At 51.0% G+C, this 24,086-nt stretch overlaps 1 protein-coding gene across 4 annotated transcripts in view; it reads left to right on the top strand.

Annotated features, from left to right (window-relative positions):
* Window positions 1-10,821: 10,821 nt before the first annotated feature.
* UACA (uveal autoantigen with coiled-coil domains and ankyrin repeats) overlaps window positions 10,822-24,086 on the top strand; it is a 28,369-nt gene continuing 15,104 nt past the window's right edge. For 3 of the 4 annotated variants that reach the window (XM_052671615.1, XM_052671618.1, XM_052671617.1), the window contains exons 1-4: window positions 10,822-10,961; window positions 22,605-22,738; window positions 23,172-23,260; window positions 24,006-24,070. In XM_052671615.1, the coding sequence (XP_052527575.1) occupies window positions 10,905-10,961; window positions 22,605-22,738; window positions 23,172-23,260; window positions 24,006-24,070 (345 nt within the window). In that variant the 5' untranslated portion in view covers window positions 10,822-10,904. Of the gene's footprint in view, window positions 10,962-19,563; window positions 19,842-22,604; window positions 22,739-23,171; window positions 23,261-24,005; window positions 24,071-24,086 lie in introns of those variants that run through there. The other variant, XM_052671616.1, reaches the window with a different exon arrangement.

Genomic DNA, 24,086 nt, shown 5'->3' on the forward strand with positions numbered 1-24,086 from the left:
GTCTGGGCCTTGCACCTGTGTCCATCGCTCCGGCTTTTCTCCCCGGTGGTGCTGTGGGGGTTCAGGATGGGCCCGGGCACCTGCTGTCCCATGGGCAGGCAGAGCTGATGGCAGAAATCCAGGCCCGTTTGGGTGCTTGAGGAACCAGAGCTGTGCACGCAGTGGTTTCCTGGTGGGAAGCCAGAGAGCAGGAATAGGGGCTGCCCTCCCTGCGGTCTTACAGCTGTGGTTTGTGAACGCAGACCTGGCTGAGGAAGTCCTGTGGTCCTCCTTCAGCCAAACCAATTCATCGAAAGTGGGCAGGGAAAAATACCGAGCTTCTGTTGTGCTCTAAAATGGGGTCTGTTTCTCATTTAGGTCCCTGTGCTGCTCCTGTGCCAGACTTGGTTTGTCAGCCCCGTGGTGGCTCCTGTTCGCCCCAGAGGGCTCCGCTGGGGACAGTAACAGTGATAGGGATGGTGGTGGCTCCTGTGCTGCCTGCAAGGAGAGAGTGATGCTGCTGGTGCCTGGCTGTGGCTGGGGAATGCTTTGGGGTTTAGGGATACGGGCCAGGAATGGGAAATACATTTGTTCAGGTTCTGGGACAGTGCAGGGCTCTGCTCAGGTGCGGGATCACCACAAGCAGCACCTGAGGCAATCGCTCCTATTCTGCTCCTGCCTGAATTTGGGAGGGTGGGGGGCAGCAGGAGCCCCATGGGTCTCCCCAGGGCTGGCCATGATGGCATGAAAGTGTGGGACCTGTGGCTGCCTGTCGCCTGCACCAGAACTTTCAGTACTTTGGGGACATGTAGGTGAGGCTGGAGAAACCTGGTGTAGAGGCTGCACATGGCTGAAAACATTGCTGCATCCCTGGCAGCTCATCCTGCTGGCTGAGCTGTGCTCAGGAGGGCACAGAGAGGGCTCACATGGGTAAGGGGCTGAGCCTGCTGAGGATGTGGCTGCTGGGGGGCCGTGGGCTGGGAATCACTCACCATGGAGCTGGACAGAGCAGCACAGGGATCTGACTGTGCTGTCTACACACTCTGCAAGGAAAATATCAGCTGGTCTCTAAGTGTGGAAGGTTCCTGGCAAAGCAGTCAGCTGTTGTTCCAAGAACATTTCTTCTATTGCAGCATTCGTTATTGCTGGACGCCGCTGTCCCTTGCTGTCAGATCTGTGACCTCTATGCTGCAAAACCACAGCTGGCGTTGGGCCCCCGGCTGCCTCCAGCATCAGCCCCACGTTGGCTTTGCTGAGTCCCTGCTGTGATGGATGTGGCACACCTGAACCACGGCATCTCCTGGCCCCACAGCAGCCCCCAGGTTAAAGCAGAGCAGCCTGGGGGCGATGAGGCCACCCTAGGCTATGTTATCAGCTGCTCTGCTCACAGCTTTTGTTTTTTAATTGGGTGGAGAGTGGAAAACTCTGTGGCTCCTTTCTGTATAAACAAGAGGGATTTATGATCAGCTGCCCAGCTGATGGGACTAATGATGTCCTCTCTCATCTGCCTTATCTTTATTGCTGAGCTCTCCATTGGGCTGAGCTGCAGCATCTGCATCCACCCCAAGCACTGTGATGTGTGTTGGCCAGTACAGCTCATGGTGGGTGGCACTGTGCTGCTGCCCCACGTGTGCCCCAGGGCTTCGAGCAGCCCAGGCTGTGTTCCCCAGCATGGCAGGGCCAGGCTCCATGTACCAGACTGCAGGCAGACCCTGCTGATGGCATAACTGCTGCCAGTGGAGCTGGTACATAGGATCCCCAAACACAAGTAGGAAGGGAATTTTTCACTGCTAGTGGCAGCAAGAGGATTGCCTTTTGTTCTGATGAAGGCTCTCAGGAGTATGGACGGAATCCTTGTTTCTTTATCCTTTTGGATTGAGGGCACAGACCTTTCCAGGCTCTCTTTCCCTCCTCTCCCTTTCCTCCCCGTGCCTCTCAGTCACGAGGACATGCAGCTGTTCAGGCAACGAGGACCAGGAGCACTGTGGTCTCTCAGCTCTGCCCCAGGTCAGGGCACCTCGGTCCCCTGTTCAGACACTGGGATGCTCAGGGACAGGGCAGCCCCGTGCTGACACAGGCTGTGGGAGCGCAGAGCAGGTCCTGAAGGCTGCACAGCGTCCTGCTCCAGGCCCTGCTGGGCATCTCGGGGACACAGAGCTGAGAGGACAGACTGTTTCAGGTGGTTGGGTTCTCCCTTCTTCACTCGCTGGCTTTCCTGAAAGGTGTGAGTGACCTTTTGGCACCCTGCTGCCCACGGACACATCGCAGTTCTGTGTGGTTCGAGAACTGCTGCTGCCCTTCTCCAGAGCTGCTCAGGAGCTGCACTCCTCTGTCTTCAGCCTTAGGGGACACCAGGAGCACCGGGGCCATCCTGATGCCACAGCTTGGCAAACTTCAGCCTCGGCTCCACAGCTGGCAGCCCTGGTCTGTCCTGATGTCCTGCATCCGCAGCCAGCCCAGCCCAGGGCAGGCACTGCACCGCACCCAGCTGCGTCGCCAGGCTGCCATACAGCAGCCCCTGCCCCACGGGAAGCCCAGGGCTCCACCTGAACCCAGCTGCAGGGAGGGCACCGGTCCTCCTCCCACCCGGGGCTAATGACTCGTTTGGGCTTTCCCCACGTGTCTCTTAGTTCATTACTCTCAGCAATTAGCCCTTGGGAGCGGCTGGGGAGTTGCTTCTGTTCGTTCTTTCTCATGGGAGTTTCACTGCAGAAGCTCTCTTCCGTAATTTACTCTGATGTCTCTCCTTGCCCCAGCTGAACCTGTGTGGCAGCCGTGACCTCAGCTGCCCGCCTGTGGAGCTGAATAATGGGTCTGTCCCACTGTAATGCACTCATCTGCAGCTGGCCCTGCACTGCCATGGAGCTCCATCTTCTCCCTGCTGATGCAAGGGATGGTCTGCTCTCAACAGGAACTGCTCCTCTGCTCTTTATGCAGCTGAGACATCTGGGGCCGGCCCCCAACTTGCACACAGACGTAGCTGCACATGCTGGAGTTGTTTTCCCCGTGCTGGGAGATTAAACGATATACCAGAATTAATTTTGATGAAGAACTGATGTGTCACAATGAGTACATCAGGAGGTCAGCCTTCAGAGCCCTTCCTCGGCCTGGCCACGCGCTGCCATGGGCTGCACACCCCCACATGGTGGCAGATCTGTCTCCTTGCTGCCGTGATGGAACAGAACCCCAAGGAAGGGATGGAGCAGCCGCACAGAACAGGAGATGCACAGAGCGGTGCCTGCTGTGATCCTCCCGACCCCAAGTGCAATCGGGCTGGAGACACAGAGCTGAGAACACCGCATCCATTGACATGCTTCTACTTTTAACATGTTAAAGATCACGTCTGTAACCTGCTCTAATTTTAGGCCGTGGTATATCTGCACTGAATTCCTAGCATTGAAGAATGAGCACAGGTGTAAAATTAGATGCATTATTTATGGGCTGGCGGTTACCAGTTCTCCATCCTTAGCAGTGCAGTGTTCATTGGTGTTGGCACTGCTGCTGCCCGTGCTTTGTACCAATGGCTGACCACAGCTCTCCCGCCCTCGGATCACTCCACATCTTGTTATCCAGGCAGAGGGTCGTACAGAAAGGACACCAGTCTGGTGTTCAGGGATTGGGATCAGTTCAGCACAGCTGTTCTCAGTGGCTTTGGCCAACAAGGGTCCCCCAGGCGTGCTCAGCCAGACACAGAGCAAGTCTGAGGGTGGGCTGCTGCTCTCAGCTGGAGAAAAGCTCACGTGGGCTCACTGCCATGTCAGTGCTATGACATGACAGTCATAACCCAAATTCCATGATCAGGAATGCTAAATAAGGAACTCAGGTCAGGGTGGCCAGGCAACACGCTCCCTTCCCCAAGGTTTGGGTGCTGTGCTCCAGGGTTTCAGCTTTCATTTACAACACGACAAGTCTTTCCTCACCCAGGCTGGATGACAAGCAGGATGAGCAGCAGCTCATGGCTGTGAGCAGCACTGTGTGTCCCACCAACGTCAGCACAGTGCAGACCTACGGCTGGACAGCCGTGCTGGCAGTGCCCGGACCAAGTTGCTCACACAGCTCAGACAGCACACGAGGTTTTTCTCCAGGTCTGGTCTATGTAAACAGTAATTGAGTGTACAGAACTGGGCACCATTCAGTTTCTCTGTATGCATGTGCGCCTTGGGCATTCCTTATAACCTTCCAACCTCACTGGGGGCACAGCAGCAGCTGGTGCTGACAGGCTGTCCTGAAGGAGACGCGCCTGGTATCCTTGATTCCTCCCTGCCTCCTGCGGCATGGAAAAAAACATGGAAGGAGGGAGGAAACGCCTCTTGTCAGTGCAGTTCTCAGGCTGCTGGGGTGCTTTGGGTCATGGGTGTTTTTCTCTTGCAATGAAAAGACTTGGAGAAGATCTGTCCTTGAATGGCTCTCAGCTGCGCGGCGCAGGCAGCTCAGGTTTCGCGGCTGCAAACAGGCAGGTATTTCAGGCTGCCCCTCGCTGTTGGCCGGCCTGGGGGGAGCTGTGGCAGTGGGACACGCTGACTTCTGCTGCTGCTCCAAGGGCTGAGGCCTCTAATTGGCTGAATCGGCCCCCGGATTTGTGTGCAGACCCTGAGCGGTGTGAGCCAAAACTTCTCTCCAGAACTGAATCCTATTCACAGGAAATTCAGAAGCCATCTACCTTCGGTCAGCATCCGAGAGGAGCAGTGTGTGTAGGAGGGGTGCTTTGCAGAATAACACAGAAGTGCCATGTGCAGGACCTGGGAAGAGCCAGCAGGAGCTGCATCCCCGCCGTCCCTGGATGCTCCTGGTTTGCGTCACCCCAGGGTCCACATATGGCAAAGGCTCCTGCTGCCATCCCTCCCCCCGGCCCTGCTGCAGCTCTGCTCTGCTTTGCTCTGCCTTGCCTCCTCCCCCCAGGCAGCCCCACGTTTTGCTGCTGCAGGTTTAGCTGCTGTCTCAGCAGAAGGCAGGACTTCAAACCTGGTTGGTTTCCCGCTGCTCAGAGCAGATGGAGAGCAGGCTGGGAACAGCAGGGATAATGAAGCTGTTCTGTGGGGCTGAGAGGTGTGTGCTGTTTCTCTGACTTCAGGAGACACTAGTGTTTAGGGTTATTGTGGGAAGCTTTGTAGTTGCTATTATTACATTGCAAATGCATGCCTGGCTGGTTGCTAACCTGAGACCTTGCTTGTTTTGCTCCCCATCAATCTAAAAATGAATCAGGGATCTCTCCTGTGCTGCCAGGACTTCCCAGGAGACACAGTGTGAGGATACTGACAGTCAAGGGTCTCCGGTTTCAGTGTTTATCCATTTGAGCTTAAACAAGGCTCCAAGCCGCCGATGGCCCAACCCAGACATCCTATACACACAGACAAGGCTCTTCCCCAGAGATAACTTCCCTTCTGCTACTGAGTCCATCACCAAAGCTTTGGAAACTGCGACCTGTGTCGCCTAGGAGCTCATTTCCAGTATAGCCAGCCAGCAAAGCCAATCCCAGGAGGATGGAGAGAGATGTGCTAATAACAAACAGCTGCTGGAGACAGCTTCCTCTAGAGCAAACCTGTGTCTGTGTGCTGTTATTCCCCATAGACAGAGCTTGGTTTCCCTGAAGACCTGTCAGCAGCTCTGCCAGCATTCAGGTGGATTTGCCTGCTGTATATTCCCGCAGAGCTGCATTTCTGTTTGAAGCTTTGGCCCAGGGCTCTGTGACAGCCTGATAAGCTCCGAGTTACAGGTGTTGTGTTATCAGACTGAAGATCCTGCCTCCTATTGCTGATTGCTCCTATAGCTGAAAACACCTCTTTTGTTTGCAGTATGAGGAACAGGACTAATTACTGGTCGCAGTTTTGCAAAGCATGTGTGAAGGTGAGGAGTTTGCGGTGTTCTCTTACAGCCACTTCTGCTTCTACTTTTGGCTGTGCAGCACTCGCATCCTTCAGTCTGAGCACAGTGCGTTACACAGAGATCAGTCACAGCTGGGGTGAACACTGAAATCTGGGTGCGATCTGTTGCCTTTAGTTGGAAATTCAGTTCCCTTGTAGCCCCTGATAGAATGTGCTGCTTAATTAATATAATCGATTCCATGCGCTGTGGATCACAGTGTTAGCAACTTTCCAGCTTTACTGTCTGTGTGTCAGCGTGGTTCTCTCATCTCAACCATCTCACTTACCTGAAGACATGCGTGTGTTCTCTGAGCTTTAGAGGTGCTCAGCAAGGCTTGACCAGCCTAGATGCAATGCCTCACATCTTCACCTTTCCTGCCTATGTTTCAAAATCTTCCCCTTGCAGCTGGAACTACAGTCCCAAAAATGAAGGACATCATCCTCCTGCACATACCTGTGCATGAGAAAAAAAAAAAAGAGGAGATGTTGTGTCCCAGCCTGAACTTCATGCACTTCCACCCCAAAACAGATTCCCTGCCTTTGGGTGTTATCTTCTGTTGGGGTGTGTTTTAAGCAGTAAGGAAGAGTTACAACACCCTGTTTTGTTGGCTGGCTCAGATGGTTGGCAGCACCTCGTTTCTACGCTCGCCTGTGCCCTGATGTGCAGCTCTGCAGCCATATCCTGCCTCTTCCCGTTCCCATTGCTGCCCTTCTGTGCACGCAGCCGGGCTGGTTCGGCTCACACCGTGCCGGGTGCTGTGCTCTGTGGCAGCTCCCTGCTGCACCGATGGCCCAGCGCTGCTCTGACAGAGCTGCTGGGAAGCGCTGAGAGCCGCCAAGCTGGCAGCTGAGCTTTTGTTAAATTCAGCTCCTCAGAGGCTGGCACAAATGGTGTTGTTTCCTTGTCACGGCGTTGTGCCAGGCAGGGTCAGGAGCACAGCGTGTGAGCACTGGCTGCGCAGATTCTTCCCTTCTCCTTGGAGCCCACAAGAAAAGAGTGTGAAAGGAGTGAAACGAAAGATTCAGCGCTGGATCTCTTTGGCTATTTGTTGTAGAAGATTTCCTCGTGTTTGCTGGCATTTATCCGGGGCTGTGTCTCCTTTTCCAGTTGGCTTGGGTGCTCTGGATCTGCATGGCCATGGCTGCGGGCAGCTGTGGGGCTGACAGGGGCACCGACCCAGCTTGGAGGGCTTGGATGAAGCAGCCTCTATCAGGAATGCTGTGTCCTTGGCTGTGAGCCTGGGCATGAGGCGAGGTGCAAGAAGGGCCAGCAGAACAAAGCTCCTAGCAGAAATGTGGCTCTTCATGGGTTCAAGAGCAAAGGCAGATAAAATGATATCCTCCTCCAGGTGTGTGCCTGGCATGGAGATTAATTTACCCAGATGATTCAGGTAGCAAGTGATGCAGGAAGTGGAGGGGTAATTTAACGACCCAAACAGAAACAGCGAGGAGCGCATTTCCCTCTCAGTCGTGTTGGGATTTGATTTTTGTGTTCCATTAACAAACTGACTGATAAACCATAAGCTTGGAGAAGTGTAATGTATTCCAGTGGATTTGTTTTCCTATCTTATAAAGTAGCTGAGAAGCTAAGCGTGTCGAGACCCCTTTTTGGTGATGTGTTGCCATGCAGTGGTCTGTATAGAGGCTGTGCCCTGTCTGTGTGTCTGCAGGGAGATGAGATGCTCTGCATGCAGGCTGGGGACTGCGAGTAACAGCCACGTGGAAATCTGCAGCCCTGATGTCTCTCCTGCTCATAAATTCAGTGTCGATTTGGTATTACCTACGTTTATGGAGTGTGTGAGCACCAAGCTTGGTGTTGTTTGTGACTCATTCCAATATTTCTCTTTGAACTCTGGCTGAGGGTGGAGAGAATTGTGTCAGTGTTGCTTTTCCAATAGAGCACAAATGCAGACTTTGGCACTGCGAGGCTCAGAAAAGCCCCCACCGTGGTGAAGCTGTTCCTTCCTCCTCTCTCACTGTACAACTTGGCTCCAATTAGTTTGTCTTGACTGCAAGATGCTCAGGCCAACACTGCTTCTATTTCAGAGGAACCAGCCAGAGATTAATTAGATCCCAGGCCTGTTGAAAGACTAGCCAGCAAATTCCGTGTGCCATTAAATCAGCACTTATCAGACCAACACTGTTGGAATAAACATCCCCTTTGTTGTGCTGCAGTAGGCAAAGATTGTCACAGAAATGAAATGTTTGAGCAGATATGAGCACGATAGCTTCTGAGCTACATCAGCTGCTTGCTTCGATCAGATTTTAGCCGTGGTTACTGAAATGGCACTAAGTGTGCAGCAGTGTGTGCTGCCCTGCCGTGCTGTGCTGCGCTCTGCCAATCCCACCCGTGGCAGCACAGAGTGTGGACAAGGGCTGCAGGGGACACAGCATTGCTGATGCGTGAGCATCTCATGGACGTCCACCACGCTGTATGTCAGTGCACGAGGAGGAACACAGTCAGCATCAGTCATCGTTCCGAAGAAACCCGCGGTTTGAAGTCATAAAGAATGAAAGAAGTGAAGTGGAATTGGCAAGACGGTGGAACAAATGCTCAGCAGGAACTGCAAATTTACATTCGGACTCTGTCAGCAGAGAAGTGACCTTGTCTCAGCACCCTTTGGATGTGCCTCAACAAAGCTAATGCAGGGCATAGCAGATTGGCTTGCATTGGCTCAGCTCACAACAGAGAATGGGGGGAAAGTGTGTCCAGAGCTGTGGGGAGTGAGGTGCCAGAAGCCAAGAACCAGCAACAGTGCTGGTGAGAGTGCACTGCAGGGTGAGCAAGGATGTATTGAACCAATGGGCAGAGAGGTGGGCTGTGGAGAGGGGTGATGTACAGGGAACTGCATGCCAATGATGTCAGCAGCAACAGCTTTAATTAATCTGGGGAGCAAGTGAGAAGAAGACTGTAGTAGGTATGCCCAGAACCAAGGACCAGTTCTGGCACTGCGGTCAGGGGAAGGGCTGGAACACGGACAGCTGCGGTGCAGGGGCTGAGCTCAGAGCAAGGCAAGCAGAGCTGCACCACGTACAGCTGAGATGGGGAGATGTGCTGGGTGCCCTCCTGAAACGTTACGACTTGGATGCCAGTCAAATGTACAACTCAGTGCCTTGTAATTTAACATGAAACATCTTGTTCTTGTGCTGACACATGCAGCACCAGGGCTTAAGGATGGCGTTTGGATTGGGAACTTCCTGCTTTGATGGGAAGTGGAAAAAAAACAACAACCCCAAAATCCAACCAGGTAGGCTGTGCTGCTTCTCTGGCTCATCGCTTTACCCTGCTCAGAACCAGCTGCTGAGAGCTGTGGTGTGACTGCAACAGGCTTCACCCGTGGCTGATTGCAGCAGGGAAAGGCAGCTGACATGGAGGAAGCTGAAGGAGCAGAGAGCCAGCTGTGTGCTGCAAATGCATACATGTGATTATCAGCAGATGGGGAATTGCTTTGGCTGTGGTTAGGCATTTGGAAATGCTGTGTGTGGTGTCTCAGCAATGAAATGGTATAATGAATTACTTCTAAAATGCTGCTTTCCCTGTACAGAAGGAGCTTCTGTTGAACAATGTAAACACAGCAGAAGGTGGAGAAAGCTGCTGCTGTTAGCTGGGTCCTCACACTCAGACAGTTATCTGGAAAGTTGAACTTCTTGGTAATGAAACCTTCTTTCTGATGAAACAACCATTTCTTTTTGCAGTAATACAGCAATGGTTCTGGTCTGAAGAACTCCAACCAGGTCATTTGCCATAGGTTAAACTGATGCTGAGGCTTAGCTTTGTGCTTGGATTTGTCAGTGGACACTGCTTGCTCACGTTTGCTCCAATCCCCACGCAAACACCCCTGTGTTTGATGCCACAAAGGTCATTTCTTGAGGGAAGAGAACCCTAAAAGTGTTCTGAGTGTGAGCTCTTTTCTCCCAAGAGTTTAAACCTGGATCTGATCCCTTTCAGATGAGGTTGGGGTGATTTGCCTGGGGAAGGTTTTCACCCAGCAGCCCTTCCAGCACTGCAGATGTGCACGATGTGACTGCGTGGGGCTTTGGGCAGTGGGAATTCAGCCCAACCTCTCTGATCCTCTCCAGCACGCATTTAGGACACCGGGATCTCTCTGAACAGCCGGCCTAGAAAAGAACCAGTGTTTGGACGCATGGCTCACCTGAATTGATTAAAGAGTGCTGACATTCACCTTGCGCTCTGCTTATTTAGAGAGGTGTACATTTGATTGAATACTTCCAACCCTGCTGTCGTAAGCAAGGTTTTAGAGTTTACAGAAGCCAGGAGCTGTAATTAAATGGTCTCAGTGCTGTGTGTGAGCTCAGAGCTCCGCAGGGCTGTGTGATGGGCTGTGAGCACAGGCTCACAGTAAAAGGGCTCAGGGCTGGTGACACAAGTGGCAAACTGCCGCCTCAGACATTCCTTATGCAAAAGGAGGAAACTAATTACATTGTTTTAAGCGCCATCCCGACGCAGCTCGTGCATACGCGACTCTGATGAAGGACGCAGGATGTCTGCAAGGACAGCAGCGAGTTTGCACCTTCCTCTTCTGGCAAGTCTGCTCCGTGCCAGCAGCAGCGCAGCACCGCGTCCTCCCACCCGCTTTCCCAGGCGGGCGGGCAGGCGGCACGGGGCAGGCAGACCTCGGGGCTGTGTCTGCTTCCCGAGCACAGCCAGGCCCGAACTCGCAGCCTCACGCACCGGCCCGCCCTGTGCCGCCCCTGCGGAGCTCCGCGCTGCTGCAGCGGCCGCCAACGGGCACCGATGGCCGGGCACCGACCCTTACTCATCACAGAGCGCCCCCTGCTGGGCGGGCGGTTCTGCAAACTCCCGTCTCTCACCGCGCCACTCCCCTTCAGGAGGACTTTAAAATGAGGAAGTCCCACCCCCTCTCCGCGTGGCGATTGGTCTCGGCGCCCGCGCGGTCGGGCGGCGATTGGCCGGGACGCCTTTCGGGGGGCGGGGCTACGGGCTAAAGGTGCCGCGGCGGGCGGGGGTACGTTTGTCCCGGCCGTGGCGGCGGCGGGTGCGCGTCGCGGGGTTGGTGCCGCGCGCCCGCCCGGGGCCGCGCCATGAAGAGCCTTAAGTCCCGCCTAAGGAAGCACGAAGCCATCATCGCGGGCAGCGCGGTGCGTGCCGAGACACCCTGTGGGGCGGGGGTCGGAGGGGTCCTGAGGGACCTTGTGGGACCTTGCGGGGCGGCTGGCCCTGGCCCTGGCCCTGGCCCTGGGCATCCTCCGTGGTCTGCGGGGCCGGGCAGTGCTGTGCTGTGCGCGTGTTGGGGCGGGCGGGGGGCTGAAGGAGCTGGGCTGAGAGGGCCGTAGGGTAGGGACGGGCTGGCGGCAGCGAACGTGGGGCGCCTCGGGCTGCGGTGCTCTGTGCGGCCGGGGCTGCCCCGAGTGGAGCGGAGCTGGGGAAAAGAGGACGCAGCCTCTGCGTTCTACTCCAGTGTCGCTTTCTGCCCCCGGGAGATCCAGCTCTTCCGCGGCTTTCCCTGCCCCCCCGGGCCACTGTTAGCGCTGTGGTGAAGCCGGAGCGTGGCGTTCGTTGCGGCGTGCGGCAGCGAGGTTTGCTTAGGAGGCGTCCCGAAAGCTTCGGCGGTGGCTGTGTGCTGCCGGGACTGCTGGTCGTCCCTCGGGGTGCTGGGCTGGGGCAGCTGAGGGCTCTGAGTGCGGGGAGCCCTCGTGGCGGCTGGCTGTCGGTGGTTCCTTACGGCTCGGGTTAGTGTTAGCTGGCTTTAAGCAGCTTTATTGGCGTCCTTTTTCGTTCTTCTCTGAAGATGGAGTTTGATGGGAGCGGTACTTGTGAGCGAAGGCAGCTTGATTTGGAGGCAGGACTTGATTGCTCTTTGATTGCGATCGCTCGGTGAATGGTTTCCTAGGAGGCAGCCCGGGTTGCTGCCGTCCCGTGCTGCCTTGCTGAACGTGCTGCTGGCTGCCTGGGGTAGCGGAAAAGGGCGGCTTAATAGGGACATGCTGACTTCTATCAGCCATCTTTTAAGATATTAGATTCCTTTAAAACACTATTGCTCATTTGTCTTAAATTTGAAAACATTACTTGAGAATAATAGTTCATTTGAAAGCTATGCAGGCATTCAGGCTTGTGAACTGCTGGCAACTCCCTGGGTGAAATGACAGCTCTGTGCATGAGCACATTGCCGTGCGAGGGAGTGATTCAGATGTCTGTCATGATAATCTGTAACGTGTAGGCTGGCGCTGGTTTGTGCTCTTCATTAGTCGTCCTATACTTTAGAACTGTTTGTTATTTCAAAGTAAGCCTATGGTAATTAAATGTCAACAAACAGTTGAAGTGATACAGCATTTGTGTTTGGTTTTGGGTAGGTATGGAGGCCTATCAGTTCTGTGGGAGCAGGCTCGACAAGCCTTCCTTTCAAAGTAGATTTGATCAGTCTCAATACTTCTAAGAGCTGAAATCACTCTTGAATACCTGAAGGAAATCTGCTTCAGTGGAAGTCACTTATAAGCTGAATTTTGTACCCACAGTGTGCTCACCTCATCTGTTCATTCCATCTTTTGGTAACGCAGTCACACCACCAACTTCTCAAACTTATCCCCTTCCATGCAGGGGGGTTCCTCCTATATTCCTCCATACAGCTGGTGTTAATGGTGAGGCTGAAGGGAGGTGCTTGGATAAAGCCCACTGTTTGTGGCTGCTGGGGCAGGAGGGAAGTGGGTGGGAATCCAGCCAGGCTGAGCTTTGTGGGTCTTGCTTGAAAGCGGTGCAAAAAGAGCTGTTTGTTTCGGAAACTTCATCCCTCTCTCCTGTTCCCACCCAGTGCTATTTCCTGGGGAGTGGAGAGAAACTTAATCCCTTCATCATGCTTCTGGATGTTTTCCTTCAGTTAGGCAGCAATTGTGTGCCTAAATGCTTTTCGACAGTGATCTTTTGGGAATAGCTTGACTACCTGTCCCAAAATGGAGGAATGCCACAAAATGCAGGAAGTAATTACCTGTTGCACCATTATTCAGGGTGCTACGTCTGAAAAACGAATTACCTGGTTTTGCCAGCTCCAGCTGGTGCTCGGGAGATAATCTGAGCAGCCTGCTTGGTAATGTCAGGGCTCTGAATAGTGAGACAAATGCTGCTTGTCCTTTGTGCTATTGTGGGCTCTGTGCTTTGTAGCAGATCCTGTGGCCCATGAAGGCTGCAGTGCACAGACAGTGGCTCACTCCCCAGCTCTAATGAGATAAATTGCAATTAATGGAGTCGATATTGTACTGGGTGACTGCAGCAGTGTGCACTGCTAATAGTTCTGAGATTCCAAAGCTGATGTAGGTGTGCGTTTGTCATCTAGGCTGTACATAGGAAGTGTGTTCTTCCAGTAAGGTTAGGAATTGCTGCTGCAGTGTATGCAGGAGGAGCTCATCAGATATACCTGCTAATTGGCTTTTCTCGAGGTTTCCTGGAGAAGATGTACGGGGAAAGGTTTGTTTCTTGTTCTGTTTCAGACCTTTGCTGGTCAGCTTTTGCTGGTGAGTTCTACTTGCTGTGCTTCATGTCCCTTACCTGATCAGTGTGGGGCTTACTGCCTTTCTATCCTTTGTGATGAGCTCTGTATAGTGTGGAGGGGGCCAGGGCTCCTTGGTGAGGTTGGATGGCTGCTTATGGTGCATGGTGGGAATCCTGGTGTGTTTGGGCAGGGCTGCAGCTCCTCCAGGCTCTTGGTGTCAGAGGGTGAGGTGTTGGGGCAGCCCATGTGAGGAATGCACTCGCTTCAGTTCTTGGCAGTGCTTCCTGGAGCGCCTCAAGTGATGAGAATGAGCAGGTAGGAAGCCATGCAGAAACGTCTGTCAGCTTTTTCTCCTTTGGGAAAAATAATGTTAAGGCTATTCAAATTATATTAATAAACCCTGAATGTCGTATGTAATTAGTGTGGAAAAAGCAAAGGCAGGCATTTGAGCTCTCATCCTGGTGTGACAGTCTCTGGTTATTAAATTAGTACCTGACCAACTTCTGCAGTTAGGGGCAGCTGTCTGAGGCTGTTAGTGCTTTCCTGCCTGTGGATGCTGCTGTTCTGCTGGATGGATGGATGGATGGCTTCCTCTGTGTGAGGAGAGGCTTGGGATCAGCCCCCACTTCTGTGTTCAGCTCCCAAATGGGAGAAGACCCCTGCTGCTGGTGGCACACACTGCCCTGAGGACAAACAAGACCTTGATGGCGTTTGGTCACAGCTCTGTGCTGTGCAAAGACAAAGCCTTGCTGGCTGTGCCCGTGGCAATGCCTGCTCAGCAGAACCTTCCCTATGCTGCTGCTGTTGGCTGGAGCCGAGTTGCTCAGCCCTTCTGTGTGCATCCCAGCTTCATGGTGCTGTCCTCAGGCACCACTACCAGGAATCAGCTCTGTAACATTTGAATGTCAAATCCTAGCCTGAATGTGATTGTTCCTTAGAGGATGTTTGTGTTCCGAGAAGCGTTATTAGGGCTTGTGCTGGTGTGTGCATTCCTTGGGAAAAAAATTGTGCACCATTTGCATCTGTTTAAATGGGATCATGTGCTTGTTTGTGTGATGCTTGTGGTTCCTGTTAAGAAACACGAGGAGAGTCAGGAGCAGCAATTTGTGGCTCGGCAAAGCTCTGTGGTGCAGCCCTGTGCAGGTGCGTTGTAATTTTCAGGCAACTTTAGGAAGGAGTATTTATCAAGGCTTTGTTATTTTGGAATGTAGCAATTAGAGAACATCTTAAAAATTGGAAGTCTGGGGGCTTCGTGCACGCTCTAATGGCGGCTGCGTTTTGGTCTCTCCCATTTGAAAGGGAAATGCCTCTTCCTCCCATGGGCAGGGCTGTGTTGCGGGCCCTGAGCTGTGGGCTCCCCAACTCCATCGGTTCTGTGGTGGGAGCTGCGATGCTCTCCTTGCCATAAAGGCTGCAGTGCTGTTTGGGGCAGGCACAAAAGGCAGGCCCCAGCCTTACTGTGAGAGGCACCTAACAGCCTTTGTTGTGAAGAGCTGGGAGAGCTCTGGCTTTTTTCCAGGATGCACGGGTAGGTCAGGTCACTTCTGTTAGTGCCCGAGCTGGGCTGTACCTCGGGGCTGAGAGGCTGGGGATGGCTCATCAATAATATGCACTTAGGTTATGCGTCGCAGCAATGAGATGTGAAGGAGATTGTATTTAAAAACAAACCTGAAATCTTATTTTGCTGTTTTTTAGCAGCCTGATCGTCCTTTGGAGTTGTGTGCAGTGTTCAGCACTTCCACTGCGCTTTGTGTGCTGCTGCTGGGCTTTTCCTTACCCCAGGAATCTTATGGAGAAGAGAAGCTGGCAGTGCTGTTCGATGCACATCTCTCACTGGCAGTGGTATTCGATGCAGCCTCAGAGCACTTATTGTGGCTCTGAGAGGACAAGTTGTATATCTAGCTAGAAGGCTCATGTGTTTGTTTGATGCTTAATAATCTGGTATTGATGAGTTATGCCAACTCCAAAATAGGATTAGAAATGTTAAGTTTTCAGATGGCTACTGTTTGTTTTGCTAGACTTATTTGTGCTAATCCTGGGATGCCGTTACTTAAACAAGTCACTCAAACAATAAAAATTCTTGACAGGAGCACTTAGAGATCAGTGCATGAATGGAGCAGCTTTAGGTCTGCCCTTGGGTTTGGACACTGTTCAGACTGAGCCTCGCCCACTTAGCAGCATCCAGCAATTTTTCTGTAGATGGAGACATTGGGGTGAACAAGGTAGCAGTGATGTGCTGTGTGTGGGGACCTGCTGGGCCATCCCTGTATTCAGGCTGACTCTTCTTTTCCTTTATGTAGACTAAATGCTGCGTCTTGCTCCCTCAGCTCTGGACTCCGAAACACACTTAAGTGAACATACAGACACTGGTAGGCAGGGTATGCTTATAAAATACAAAGTGCTGTGGTTTCCTCTTGAGCCCTTTCTCCAGCCCTGCATCTGTGGCCTCTTCTGGGCAGCATGGATCAGGCGAAGCCTGCGGGATGGGGATGGCATTAGGTGGTAGGAATCCATCCTGCAGGGGAGCGGTACCTGGTGAATGCTTCTGACAGAGCTGAGGGCTGGCTTGGACTGCTGAGGCTACAAACAGTCTGCAGCTTTTAAATAAATCACAGTGCTTCAAAAGCAGCCGCCGTGCAGCGCCCTGTGAAATGGCAGGGTGTGCCTGTTCACGTGTTGGATTTAATCACGGCTGTACTCTGACCCCTGCAATGAGCAGAGTGAAACGCAGGAGCTGTGGGCTGTGCTCTGCGCCACGCACACTCTCAGGTAGCTCTGCTATCAGCCAATGTCTTCCTTTCCATGCAGGAAGGCCTGTGCTGGGGACGTGACTGCCTTGTGACAGACAGCCCTACAGTCAGCGATTCTTTCTCCCTCTTTGACAGGAGTTCTTATTTCTAATGGCCTTTTCAGACATCAGAAACTGTGCTTTTGGTTTTATAACTATTTATATGGAAGTATCACCTCTGTGTCTTCAGAGAGCATCCAGGAGCACTCAGGTGCTGGAGGCAGCTTGCAGGAAGAGCTGATGGCGGTGTGGTGCCAGAGCTCTCTGCTCCTGCATGTGTGCTGTGTGCTTAAGTCGAGCCCTAATGGCATTAAGGGAGGATGTGCCTCGTTTATTTTTTTCCATTGATAGGATTATCTGCCTCGCTGGGTGGTGACGAGAAGCTGTGTTCACTTTCATAGGTTTATGGCAGCTTTCAGGCTGGAAGGTGTAAGGACTGCTTTGAACTACAGCTGTCATTCCAGAAGTGAGCTGCAGAGCAGCTGAGGGCTGCGTGTGCTTCACAGAATGGAGCTGTTTGCTGGCTGTGCTGTGAGCAGACCTGGGAGAGCCCTTCCCGGCCCAGGAGGAGCTGCCTGGGCAGTGCTTCTGTTCCAGCAGCTGGCAACTTCTGCTGTTGGTGCCTTATTGTAAGGCAGCAATATGCTGCTATGCACAAATGGGAGGAAAAGTAGCATTGCATTTGTTGCTAACTTTTCAAGAGTATCCTTTTGGGCTTTGGAGTTGTTTTATTGCACCAGCCAGCGAAAAATATACCTGTGCTCAAAATGTGAGTAAGGAGTGGCATTTCAGAGTATGTAGGTAGCATATTGAGCAGCTGTTGTATCACATCTGCATTTGATTGACTGAAGTGCTAGGTGACGACACAATGGCACCTGGTATAGAAAGGGAGGTTCAGTGCCAGAAAGCTGCATCTCTCAAGTGGAGATGTGTGACATCATGCTCATGCTGGTAACCAGAAATCTTCTGTGGGCTTTTTGCTGGCATAGGAGCTCTTGTGAGTTTGCTGCTGGCTGCTGAATTCACTCAGGAGAGTGAAAATAGATTGATAAAGTAATTAATTGTAATAGAATCTCTTTCAGAATCACAGAATGTCAGGGGTTGGAAGGGACCTGTAAAGATCATCTCTAATCCAATCCTCCTGCTGGAGCAGGAACACCTAGATTAGGTCACTATCAATCAACAGATTTTTAAATACTAACTTTGCTAATTGCTTTGCTGGTTGTCAGCAGCATACAAATATTTTCTTAGCTGATCACAATTCCTACTAGTGACAATACCCCAGAGCTTCCTTTGCCAGCAGCTGTGTGCCCTTCCCTCCCCCTTGTTAAGGGCAGGATATCTGTCTCGGTGCAGAGGAGAGAGCTGCTGCTCTGGGTCCGAGCGCCTGCCTGCAGATCCCTCTGGTGGTGTTGGCTGGGCTCTCACTGCTTTTTCATCTTCAGATGCTTACTTGTAATGACGGGGTGATGAACATGCTCGTTTCTGAAGGTCAGAGCCTTACAGAGTCCTTTGAGTCTTGCTGCTGAGCTTCTCGGTGTGGAGCAGTGAGGGTCTGGCTGCTGTGCTGAGCTCTGCGGGGTGCAGCAGTGCTTGAGAGAGCTGCAGGATGGGCTGTGTCTTCATGAGGGAAAGCAGCTTTGCTTCTCATCTGTGATGTTCTCTCTAGGATAAAGGGCTTCAGGTTCAGGGAGAGCAGTAGGTAGTGGTTTGTGCAGTGAAGTTGTACAGTTCCTGGATGGTGCTGAGGATGCTAAAAGCTTATTTGCTTCATCATGAAGAAGTAGATAATGGGAAATTTAACTGAAAATTATCCAGAATCTCTCTAGCCTAGGAAGCTTAAATAATTGACTGAAGGCTAGGAGAAGTCATCTGTGCTGGTTCAGTTCTTGTGTGGCATGATGAGTGTCTTGTAGTCTAACACAATCCACACATTGCACACTTGGATCTTTATTTCCCACCCTTTGACTTTCTGAGAGCTTTTCTTTGAGCTGCCTGGGAGAGGAACTCCACCGGTGCAAATCTGAAGCTGTGCTGTGCTTTCTGGAGCCTTGACAGCCGTGCAGCCCGAAGTTGGGCATGGTTCAGCAATGCTGGGTTCTGTGGGCAAGGCGTGAAGGCTGCAGGATGGCCGCAGCAGTCACAGGGAGCAGCATCAGGCAGACAGGCTGATACAGCAGAGAAACCTTGTGGTTGGTTGCATTTGGGTAGATCTGTACAAGGGAGCTCAGCTGGGGAGCAAGTCCTCTGTGTGGGTTCTCATCAAACTGATTTCAGCTCTGTAGGTATTCTTGCTGTTGCTTGTAAAAAGTATTTATTTTTTTCCAGAATGCCCCTTTTAGCTTGAGGAGACAGGCTTGGTTCTGCTCAGAAGATAACTTGTGATGCTGTGGTCATTCCCATGGGCACTGAGTGTTCTTGGAGTGGCTGTGTCACATGAACGCTGATTGCGGAGGTGCCTTGGGATGTCCTCTGGAACATGGCAGTGCTGTGAGGCAAAGTGCTGCTCCCAGCTCGTAGCGTGGAGTGGCTGAAAAATGACTGGGGAAGGGTGAATAGTGCAAATAGCAATAGGTGTGATTAGCCTGTGATAGGTGACTCTTCTGAGAAAAGCCATTTTAAGCTATTTCCAAGTGCCCCACAGGGGCTGTGTTGTGTTTGTGGTTTTCTTGCTCTGCATCATGTTTGTCTCCCCTGCAGACTAAACACTGCTCCCCCTGTGATGTTGACCCAGCCCTCTAAATACAGCACTCAGAGATCTCTGGGTAAATGCAAAACTTGTGGAAGCAGACTTCCAGCTTCCCCGCTGTTAATCACGGTGCTGTCTATTGAATGTTTTGACAGCCTCCACGACTCCTCTCATTTAATGTGTTGGGAGACAGACTGGCAGCAGCAGTAAGCTGAAACCTGCTTCTATTCAGAATGGCTTCCATCGCTGTAGAAGGAGGGATCTTTTTGAAGCGGAGGCATGTGTGTTTTCTAATTTAAAATGGGTTAAATTTCTGTCAAAATAGGATCACGCATTCCATCTGTGCTGCAGTCAGAGTTGTCTCAAGTCTGACGGCGGGGCTGGTTTTGGCTCTGCGCTGTGGTGGAATGGGGAAAAAATGACTCCTGCTGGTATTTCAGTCCTTCTGTGTTATTAGTGGTGAGAAGCATGACCTTCATTAATGTCAGCCGACAGTTAATTTGACTAATGTGTTTGTTATTTTAAAGCGAGTGTTTGTGTCTGCGGAACAGGACGTGGTGGTGCAGCTCGGTGCGTGCTTGTCTGCTCGGTGAACATTAAACCCCAAAGACATTACTCACGGCACGAGCATGCAGGGAATGTATTAATAGCTATTGCTCTCCATCGCTCCGCTATCAGAAAATAGATCTGGGCTGCTGACTGTCTGCGTGCTGTTGACAAGACGCTGCAGGCTGGGCAGTATTTACACACAGCCACCCCTGGGCAGTCGCTGCGGGCTCTGCAGCACGGCAGCATTGCGGCACGGAGCTGCGCTCAGCCCGGAGGGATGAAGGCTGAGGAGGATCCTGAAGATGCAGCAAACGTGCCTGGGGATCCCAGCTAAGCAAAGGATGGAGCAAAATGAGCTTGGGCTGGGGGAGAGGATCTGCATGTGAGAGCCCCTTTGAACCCGTTCTGCTTGGTGCTCGGTGAGCCGCAGCTGCTCGTGGCTTGATGCGAGGCAGCAAGAAGCTGTGCCTTCTAGAATGACTTGTTGGTTTTCTTGTGCAACTAAAGACACAGTAGGTATCCTAAATTTCCTATCAATGGCAGCACCTTACAGCTGCAGAAATGTAAAAGCTGTAACGCCTTATTAATTAATGAGTTATGTTCATCTTTAGGAACTCTTCCTGTGGGGCTTTCAGTGAATGTGAAATGCTCAGGTGATAACAGTTGAGTTAGTGCATCATAGGAGACTGATATAACTTAATTATAGATGTGATAACCAAAGAAAAGTTGTACTTCTATTAACACAATAGTAACGAAATAGTATTTTTATCTGAAGACTGAAATGGGAAGGAGTGTATGGTAATGGATTGTCTGTGTATTTGATTGAGTTTGTGCTGGTGGGTATGAGCTACAGGTCTGAAACTCAGGATCTGAACACGGATGCAAATGTGCACTATGTAATATGACTTGAAGGGTGTGAAACATGTACTTCAAGGAATTTGGAGGGGGCAGAGCTTGATGTGCAGCTTCTGGGGTATTTACAACTAAAACATCACTTGCACAAAAAGGAGCTTGTGGCAGAGAGCCTCTGTCAGGCTGTGGAGGAATGCTGCTCTCCCCAGTGGCTGTCCTGCAGCTCTGACTGTGAGCAGTGCTGTGCCCTCTAGGGGCTTGGTTACGCCAGGCCGGCTTGGCTTGTAAGTAATTAATGTTTTAATTGATTGACAATGGTGCTGGACTTTGTTGAAACACCTGTGGGTGTGACTTTGAGAGCTGTCTGTTTCTGTTACTGCGTGTCGCTTTCAGCAAGTCACTGCTGAGACTCCCTGATTCCCACAGTCATATGATGGGAATGGGGAATAAAGGTAATTACAGTTGTAATGCCATCATGTGACTCATTCTCAGTGGTGCAGTGGTGGCAATAGGTGTTCATTTCTGAACTTCCTTCATTTCTTCCAGCCAGCAAAGCCTGCCTGGCTGTTTGGTGGGCCTGCACTCGCTGCCCACGTGGCTGAGCAGTGCCCAGGGCTCTTCCAGCCTCCAGTGGGGACCTGGAGCAGTGCTGGCCTCCACTTTGCAGCAGAACTTTTTGAAGATCACAAACACCTCAGAAGGGCTGTGCTGGCAATGTAGCGCTGTGGGTAGGATGTCACCTGCAGTGCTAAATGGGAGACAAACAAGGAATAAGTGCGGGGTGACGACTGTCTGTGTTGGTGCAGTGCTCTATTTATGACCGACCTGTGCTTTCTTTGTGCTCTGTGTAGCTTTGGTATTTGCAGGCAATTTGAAGCTGTAAACCTTGAATTTTCTTCTTGCATGTCTCATAGGTGCTCATCTGCTCAGCTAAACAGCAGATCCGTGAACAATCCCGAGCAGCCAGAAAAAGCTCCATCCTTTTGCATATCATTGGCACATCTGTTTGGTGTTAAAACTGGAGAGCCCCTAGGGACATCTCAGAGCTAGCTGAGGCTTATTTTTAGGAATGACCAAATGCAGTGGGTTGAATCGGTGCATCGCTGTGCCTATATAATGTGCTTGTGTTGGGGGTTCCTTCCCCGGCAAGGCACGTGCAGAGGGGCTGAATAGTGCTGGAGAGTGAGCCGGTGGGTAACGCCAGGCTCCCTGCCTTCATTTCTGGTGTTCTTTCATCATTCGTTTGGTCGTGACAGCATGGCTGTCAGTAAATCTGTGCAGCTCAGCTGGTTTTGATAAATGTGAACTCAGTTTGGAAAGGGCTAAATTTAGTTCGTATTTCTCGAGTTGCTGACTGCTGAATTCACAGAAACTCAAGTCTGCTGTTGATTACATGTTTTGTAATTGTTGTGTTCAAATGTCCCACAGAACACATGTCCTTGCATTGCTCTCTGCTTCCCCTTAACTATAAAAGGCCTGATGGAAGGGGGAAGAATTGTAGCACCTGTATTTTATCTTCCTTCTTCCTTATGGAATCATACTTTGTGAATACTGAGAAGCTTGTGCTGAAGATGGACACTTAAATTACAAGTGTGTAGCTGCAGTGTCCTGGGCTCTGTTGTTTGCCATTCCTGGCTTATCTGTTCCTGCTGTGTTTTAGCTTGTAAGCTTTGGGGCACAGACAGATATCTAACAGAAATGGGACGGTTGACTGCTTTATTTGGACTATCACAATTGAAATGTTTGACAGTGAAGATGAACAGGAAACCCGGCCAGGTTTATCTGTAGCTGGAGGAACTGGCTGCCTTGGGAGAGGAGAACTGATGTCCCTTCTCCAGAGGGTGTAAGGCCAAGAGGCAGCTTTTGAGATGGAAGGGGTCTGGGGAAGGGGGAAAGGTTAAAATAGAATAATGGGGAATTAGGAGAGACATTCTTGAGATGTGATCTTTGAGTTCCTTTCCAACCCAGGCCATTCTGTGATGCTGTGACTGTGCTGCGAGTCCCATGGCTGACTGGCCTCTGCTCCAGGGGAGATAGAGTTAGATCTGTGAAACTGTCTGGAGATCTTGTTTTCCTTAAATTTATAAGGAACCTGCTTGTGCAACTTTATTTTTAGACCTTCTAGATGGAACTCAGCAGCATGAGTGGTTTTATACCCACAAACTCTGCTTTAGGGATCAGGCTGAGTTAACCAAGCTGTCCCTGAGCAGTGTGTTCAATGCTGACAGCCTGGTTGAAATGCTATGGCATTGTGCATATATAGCCAAACCATTTAACAGGTATGACTGTCAATTGTAAACAAATGTCTTCCTTTTTTTTATCCCTCCCCCCCAGTAATGAGCTGCAGTGTTTTGTTGGAGCAGCTTTAGGATCAGTTTTGTACCACAAGCTCACTTGCTTTTCTAATGCTCTCTTTTGTACAGCTGAATACAGACTGGAACAAGTATGATGACAGGTTAATGAAAGCAGCTGAAAGGGGCGATGTGGAGAAGGTTTCATCAATCCTTGCCAAAAAAGGGGTCAGTCCCACTAAGCTGGATGTGGAAGGGAGGTCTGCGTAAGTAACTTCCAGTGCTCTGCTGATGGGAAGCCAGGGGCTTTCACTCCATTCCCCAGTCTTACTGCTACTCAGTAAATACGTCCTGCTCATTTGTAAGGGTGTGTATGCAGTGTGCTGTGTTAGCTTCTTGCCTCATCTAAACTGGTCTTACAAAACACGAAATTATCTTAATGAGGAATTGAACAGAGAAGGTTGTGTAGCTTCTGCACTGCAGTGGAAGAAGTGGAGAGTGGAGAAAAGGAGGAAATCACCTTGAACAGAAATCTGAACCAAGGGTTGATCATGGGAATAATAAATTTCTAGCAGCAAGGATGGACTTGCAGCATGCAATTTAGTCTGCATCGACACGTGGTTATTTGTTTTGACTTTCTTGTTAATCTTCTATTTTGCAAATAAAGCAGTTGCACTTAAGCATGGGTTTTCTGTTTAGATTCCATGTTGTGGCATCAAAGGGAAATCTGGACTGCTTGAACACCATCCTTATCCATGGAGTTGATATCACGGCCACTGATGCTGCAGGTATGCTTCCTCAAATGCTCAAGTGCAACTTGCTGAAGTTCTCAGCTTGGTTTTTGCTTTGGAGTGGGGTTTAATGAAGTTGCAGGGTGGGCCTCCCTCCTTCCTGCTGTGCTGCACGTGGTTGGCAGAACCAAGAGAAGATTGGTCATGTACTGCCATACAAGTCCATGAGTGCTGCTGGCATGCAGCAGGACTTGACTTTGGCTCACATAACAGTTCCTTAAAAACTCATACGTGGACTAATTTATCTCAAAATGCTGTGCATTTAGTTATGAATTGCTGGTTGCACTTTCTCTAAAATTAAATAAAATCATGTTAAACCCCCACTGTTTAGCAAGTGGCAAAGTGTTTAAAAGAGATGGCTTTGTTTTAGCACTGTCAGAATTGCCAAAAAAGTGCCAAACCATCAAATAAAATGATATGGGTGTTGATCTGAACTGTGGCTTGACCTGGAACAAGCCCAGCAGTTTAATGGCACGCAAACAACTCTGTATTTCCATATATCTAAGGCATGATGACAAGTAATGGAGCACGTGGAATTATATGGGTGTAAGACAGAGGTTTTAGTTCAGATGAAGTAAACTGTCCAAACGACCTCAGTGAAAAGCAAGTGCATTTCTTGTGAATTGATGTTATGTGATAAGTCATAAACTTTCTGAGGAACAGCATAAAATGTTGAATTTGTCTGTGGTGCTTCTAACTGCATGTTCATAACAGAGCCTGAACTGAAATTGGTGTTTTCTAGGTAGAAACGCATTGCACCTAGCTGCGAAGTATGGCCATGCCTTATGTCTGCAGAAGCTGTTGCAGGTACTGAGAGGGAGAA

This window comes from Tympanuchus pallidicinctus, unplaced genomic scaffold, assembly GCF_026119805.1.
Source record: "Tympanuchus pallidicinctus isolate F22 unplaced genomic scaffold, pur_lepc_1.0 scaffold12, whole genome shotgun sequence".
NCBI lineage: Eukaryota > Metazoa > Chordata > Aves > Galliformes > Phasianidae > Tympanuchus > Tympanuchus pallidicinctus.